We start from the raw sequence: 6,000 nt of genomic DNA, 5'->3' as shown, positions 1-6,000 counted from the left end.
AAGTTTTTCTTCCTTCTCATATTGCTTCAACATTCTGCTTCACAATATTTAATTCCCAGTCATGAGGGCATCTATAAAATTAAGTTCCAACTGGAATTTCTTCATTTACATAGTTTACTACAATTGTAGAGTACAGTAAAGCTTTTCAGTACAATGTATTACAAAAATAAACTGATTGGAATGTAGATTAATAATTAAATGTTAAGAGAATTTCTGCATAAGTTATCATATGAAAATCATTTGCTATGCACACAAAATTCAGTATTCATGGTTGATTTTCTGATTGGAAATAAAGTGAAGAGCTCTCTACATGAACTGAACACAGAATGGGCTACATTTTTCCAATAAAATATGAATGAAATAGAAGTGTCCTCCTTTTGGGAAATATTCTGACAGAAAAAAAATCATTTTGTTACTATCAAAATGTTAAAACAGATGTGAGTTCTCAAACCACAATGGATGGTTAGGGGTGTGGAAGAAATAACCTCTTATTTATGCTCAATGCTTAAATGTGTTATTAAGATGGACAGCCAGTTTATTACTGTTTGCCATTTAGGTTATGGACACTTTTATTGAAAATATTTCATGATACTAAATTACTATATAAATAGTAATGAAATCAGCTAACGCTTACTGAAGGCAGCAGCTTCCTCATTATGTGGTCAGGAATTTGGTCATTTAGCAGCTGCTTAAAAGGGTACTGACTGTTCACCAATTCCATAATTTAACATTTCACTGAGTCTGTACTACCTTTTTAAAAAAAAAAAAAAAAAAAAAAAAAAAAAAAAAAATAATGTGAAGATTTCTTACAAGTGGTGGCCTCACACTTCTGTTGTCAATCTCTGTGAACATACTGCATCAGTGCATCTTTTCACAACAATTCTCTAATGGTAAAGTAACATTTTCTTTATAGCATTCTTAGTATACAAAGCACCATGACAATTAAAATGTGTGAGAAGAGAGCTGTTATTGCATAAAATAAATATTTTACATACAGTTTACAAAATTTGCTTTTAGCATACTAAAAAAATATAAGTTCTGTATAGGAAACATTTCTTTAAAAAAGTGTGCTTGAACATATATATATAGCTGTGTAAGTAATACTGATCAGAAATGAGTTGTTTCAAATCAAAAATAACAGAAAATGTTTTAAAACACATAATAGCAACATTTCAGAATTTTGCATAAAAATAGTTTAAACTGGATGTACTATTATTAAAATGCTAACATCTACAAGGCACTTATAATACTGAGCAAGTCAATAGTGGACGGACGTGGGCTTCACAACCACAACACTAAAACTATATAAATTTGCCTCTGCCAGCACAGCCAAATGATAATTCATTCTTCTCTCTCTCTTCTCCACACACACACACACACACACACACACACACACACACACACACACACTGAAAAAAGGGAATGTGGTGGAGGGTGGAGATTGGAATGTAAAACGGGAAGTCAGAATTACTGGTGACTGTTATTTCCCAATATGACCTTACAGTGCTCTGATATAGTTGTCTATGCCTGGGCTTCCCTTACCTGAAGGATGCTGCTTATGATCCTTCCTTCAGCATCTTTTTAAGGCACACAGCTCCCAAACCATTTGGAAAAACTTTTTGTTCTTACTGTTAAGTGGTAAAGTAGCTTGTAAAAGATCCCCATCACATTTTTTTAAAACATTCAAAATCATTAAAATAATTTTTGTGAGTGCATTTGTATCAACTGAGAAAAGCTCTGTATGCAACGTTTGGACACACTTGTGGAGAAAAGAGAAAGTGAATAGGTCAGATACTTCTGATTCAACAGATGACTGCACTGGACCTCAAGAGACATTATTTTTGTACTGCTAATATTTGTTACTTCAGATCCGGTACAGTTTAGATCATTATTGAAGTGCCTGAAAACCGAAGCACACCATGGGTTCAAGTTTCCATCTGACTTGCTAATTTAATAATGGAAAATAAGGACTGAAATGCAAACCTTACTTTTGATTGTTCACAACACAGCAATATTCAAAATATTGATAGAGTTAATAAAATAATAACAAAACAAAATTCTGGCACGTCATACATGGAAAAACTGATGTCATCCTGATGAGCACTATCATTGTAACTTTCACAAACATTTGATCAAAATACATCAATTCCTCTCACATCTAAGTAGTTAGAGGAGGGAGAGAGAGAGAGAGAGACAGAGAGAGAGAGAGAGAGAGAGAGAGAGAGAGAGTTCTATTGGCATCATTATACTGCACATATGAAAAATGAATTATGGAGTATCTTCAAAAGAGATAAAATCTGGATATCTTATTATAATCCATTAAATGAGAGTGATATGTTTTCAAAATTATTTTCAGCTGTCAAAAGTGAGACAAGTATAGAAATTGGGAGAATTTAGGATACATCTCTCTCAAGTCACTGCCATAAAAAGTTATTAATATCCATCAGTGGCAGTCTAGTATTGTGTATGTCATTTTTTTCTTTTTTTTTCTTTTTTTTAAAGCACAGCCTCACTAACATAACAAAATTGGAAGTTTAAGACGGCAGTTTTTGTCTTAATCACACAAAGGTTGAAAAAAATGGATGTACGTCTTTCCATGAACTTCCCTTATATCTACTGCTAAACAAAAACACACATGTAAGAAGAGAAACATAACAGGTATCTCAAAAGACATGTCATTATCTTACAAAATTACACATCTGATCACTACTTAATTATCACAGACAAGTTACACTGTGATGTGTTGGGCAATAATATTGCAAACAAATGTTATTCATTAACTGAATCATTTCCTTGAGCAGCACTTAGCAAGCCTTCAAAAAAATGTGACATCTGTTCACTACGGATGCGCTTGTTGAAGTCATCTGGTGCAGATACTTTGTCTTGCCACAGCCTGAAGTATTCTTCTGCAGAAACATTTTCAACAGGGTGGCCTTCCTTCCTTAGAAAGGATTTCCAAACCTGTCCAAATACACATCTGTTAAAGGTTTTTTACAATCTGGAAATACAAATTATGACATAGCTAACAAATATTGTCAGAGGATATCTCCTGGACCATAAAATATAGTCAGACCACATTTTTTTAAAAATATGGTGAACAATATGTGAGCTACAGTATGGACATAAAATAGTTTCCCCTTAATCACAGTGTAGGTATTTACATAATTAGTGCAACATTTCCACCTTATTCCTATGTACTGACCATTTTGTTCTGAGGAAGTGTCTGACAGTATACAATCATGATGCAAAAATAGCTCTTGTTTAGTCAGCTGCTAAATCATAACAGTGTGTTCTGTGCATATTGTAACTGTTACGTTGTGTAACATTTAGTCCCCCCCCCAATAAAGGTTTATATTGAGCATACCCACTACAAAACAAAATTTCTAGACTCAAAGTTTCAAGTATATTTGGGAAAAATTAATTTTTATCTCTCGTTATAACAGAAATCACTTTATTTGGTGCCATTAGCTTTATAACTTGTGATCTTGTTGGTGTAGCAGATCCAGGAATTAAAAGGGAATCATCAAGCTCAGCTTAAAACAAAACATTGCACCAGCCATAATGCAGCACCACAGTGAATGCTGTTCTCAGATATGTTTATACTGTGTTAGTTGCAAATGTCAAATCAAATGGCTTTCAGCCGTCTAATTTCCTAACTGTTATTTTATTTGGCTACCGTTTCGGCAATTTACTACGTCATCTTCAGCCTCTCTTACCTACTTGTAGGAAGATTCCAACCTCGGTTCCGGCCAAAATAGGGGCCATTGTTCAAATACTGGTATCTGTAGATTTCTGCTGGATACAGCGATCATTTCAATCATCATCTCCCGACTGTTAGGTAGACCTCCATTTCATCTAACAGTTGGCAGATGATGGTTGCAGTAATTGTTGTATCAAGCAAAAATCTACAGATATCAGTATTTGGATGATGGCCCTATTCCGACTGGGACCAAGGTTGGAATCTTCCTACATATCGGTCAGGGGGCCTGAAGATGGCGTAGTAATTTCCGAAACTGGTAGCCAAATGAAATAACAGTTTGAAAATGAAGATGGCTGAAAGCTGCTTAATTTGACATTCTATAGTCAACAGTGGAGTCTCACAACATACAGAGACTTGTGTTAGTTGCTGTTTGAGAGTTACAAGGAATCACCCTAATTCATGTCAAGTGATTTCAAACTGCTGCAAAAGGGTTTGTTGGGACGGCTACTGAGAGGCACTTACCAGGTGTACTGAATAAGATACCTCATGTACCATCATTCACCATAAATAATGTCTTCCTTCCCAGGAAATGTGGGAGTCTACACAGCTCAACAACCTAGCTGTGAGGAGTGCACCAGTGGTAGGTCTAGGGATGGCCTGTGCATGTGGCGCAGGGTCCAGAGAACTCACTGTACTGCATCCATCATCAAGTTTGAAGTGCTGTCTTCCACTGAAACTGAAACCGAGCCTATGTGACATGCTTGACCACCTGGGAAGCCTGTTATAACTCATGTCAGGGGGAGGCAAGCACAAAGGGACAGGTGTCTTTTAATTACTGGCAGTTTGAAAGTATGACAAATAATGGTACCCTTTAGCGAAATGCCAGCAACGGATGGACAGGATTACCTTGTGCACTTTGTGTGTATGCCTGGAGGCCTCATTCAATATGCCGAAAAGGCTGCTTGGGCAGCCATTGAGAGAATAAGGTGCAACCAACTGCAGAATGTGGCACATTTTTGGGATAAGCAATGCATTTCCTCTAGGCTCTGACGTCATATTTTGATCATTCCAGAAACTGGCAGACATGGTTGAGAAGACCAACCTTGCTCACAGGATTTCAACAATCTACAGCACTGTTTCCAGATTTTGAATTGAGTACAAGGCTTGAAATAGAGACTTCGCAGGTTCTATGACAAGCTGGGTTGTGACTTGTTAGCCTTGGGTGATAAGATTGGGAACTCTAAGTACCACTTACATCGGTCAGGGTGTACTACACATCAGAAGCTGAAGAAGGATTCTTCATTAGGCAACTCCCCATTCAGTCCTGATAATGATAGCAGTAGGGGACCCCAAAGAAATGCCCTCTCACAAGTGAATCTATTAAAATCCTAGTGATCATCAGTCAAAGCGTTTGCAACAAAGGCCCAGAGTTTGAAGCAACCCTAAAAAGCAGTGCTCACGTAAAATTAGGTGTTAAGAGTTCACTGAAAACCAAACTTGATGGCAGTGAGCTTCTTTGGTAAATTTAAGTGTACATTGAGCACATATAGGTGGTGGACTCATCACAGTAGACAAGAACCACAAATCACCCAAGATAAAAATTGAAGTTGCATGCTATATTGTTAAGGCTCAGAATCAGGGATACGTGTAAACTCATAATACAGTCCTTCCGACAGTCAGTCTACCAGACTGAATGTCAGATGCAAACGAAAACTCTAGAGAAAACCTCACCTACTCTCTCCAATCGCTCTGTTCTCACTATAGATGACTGACTGGAATAATTACAGTTTTTTAAGTGGTTAGTGGATGAGAAATTTTATGAACCAATACCAAATACTTCATCTGAACAGCTAGTTGAAAAGCACACTCATGACAGATACAATAAAACCCCATTTTTACAGTCCCGCATTTAATGTTTTCCTGCTTTTCATGATCATTTTTGTTAGTCCCAAGAGAAGTACCATTCTCTCAATACACTGCTTTCCCATCATTAATAATTCTGTGTTACAACATTTCTGTATTTTAAGTTTTCTTGACATTATCACAACCTTTAACATTGATTGTCATACAAATGTGCAGAAAGTGCATACTGTGGAGAGACAAGTAGAGCTAATTGCTATTAGAAAGAAAAAATAATAATTATTTCAAATTTTTCTAAATACATAAATTTAAATTGTTTTAATTTCATGTTTTGACCAATATAAAGAAAGGGTAATTTACACATTTTTGCTTGTTGTGTGTCCTACGCTTTCCTGCATTTTACACTTTTTTGGACCAGTCCACTCAGGTTTTACTATATA

The 6,000-nt window shown here is 36.1% G+C and overlaps 1 protein-coding gene across 1 annotated transcript in view; it reads right to left on the bottom strand.

The window, feature by feature from the left end:
- Positions 1–762: 762 nt before the first annotated feature.
- LOC124787902 (glycoprotein-N-acetylgalactosamine 3-beta-galactosyltransferase 1-like) overlaps positions 763–6,000 on the bottom strand; it is a 44,088-nt gene continuing 38,850 nt past the window's right edge. Inside the window, exon 4 of the mRNA XM_047254884.1 lies at positions 763–2,961. Coding sequence (XP_047110840.1) covers positions 2,770–2,961 — 192 coding nt within the window. The 3' untranslated portion in view covers positions 763–2,769. The remainder of the gene's footprint in view (positions 2,962–6,000) is intronic.

This window comes from Schistocerca piceifrons, chromosome 3 (assembly GCF_021461385.2).
Source record: "Schistocerca piceifrons isolate TAMUIC-IGC-003096 chromosome 3, iqSchPice1.1, whole genome shotgun sequence".
Taxonomy (NCBI): Eukaryota; Metazoa; Arthropoda; class Insecta; order Orthoptera; family Acrididae; genus Schistocerca; species Schistocerca piceifrons.
Note: the sequence above shows the minus strand (reverse complement) of the source record. Positions and strands in the feature narration are given on the sequence as shown.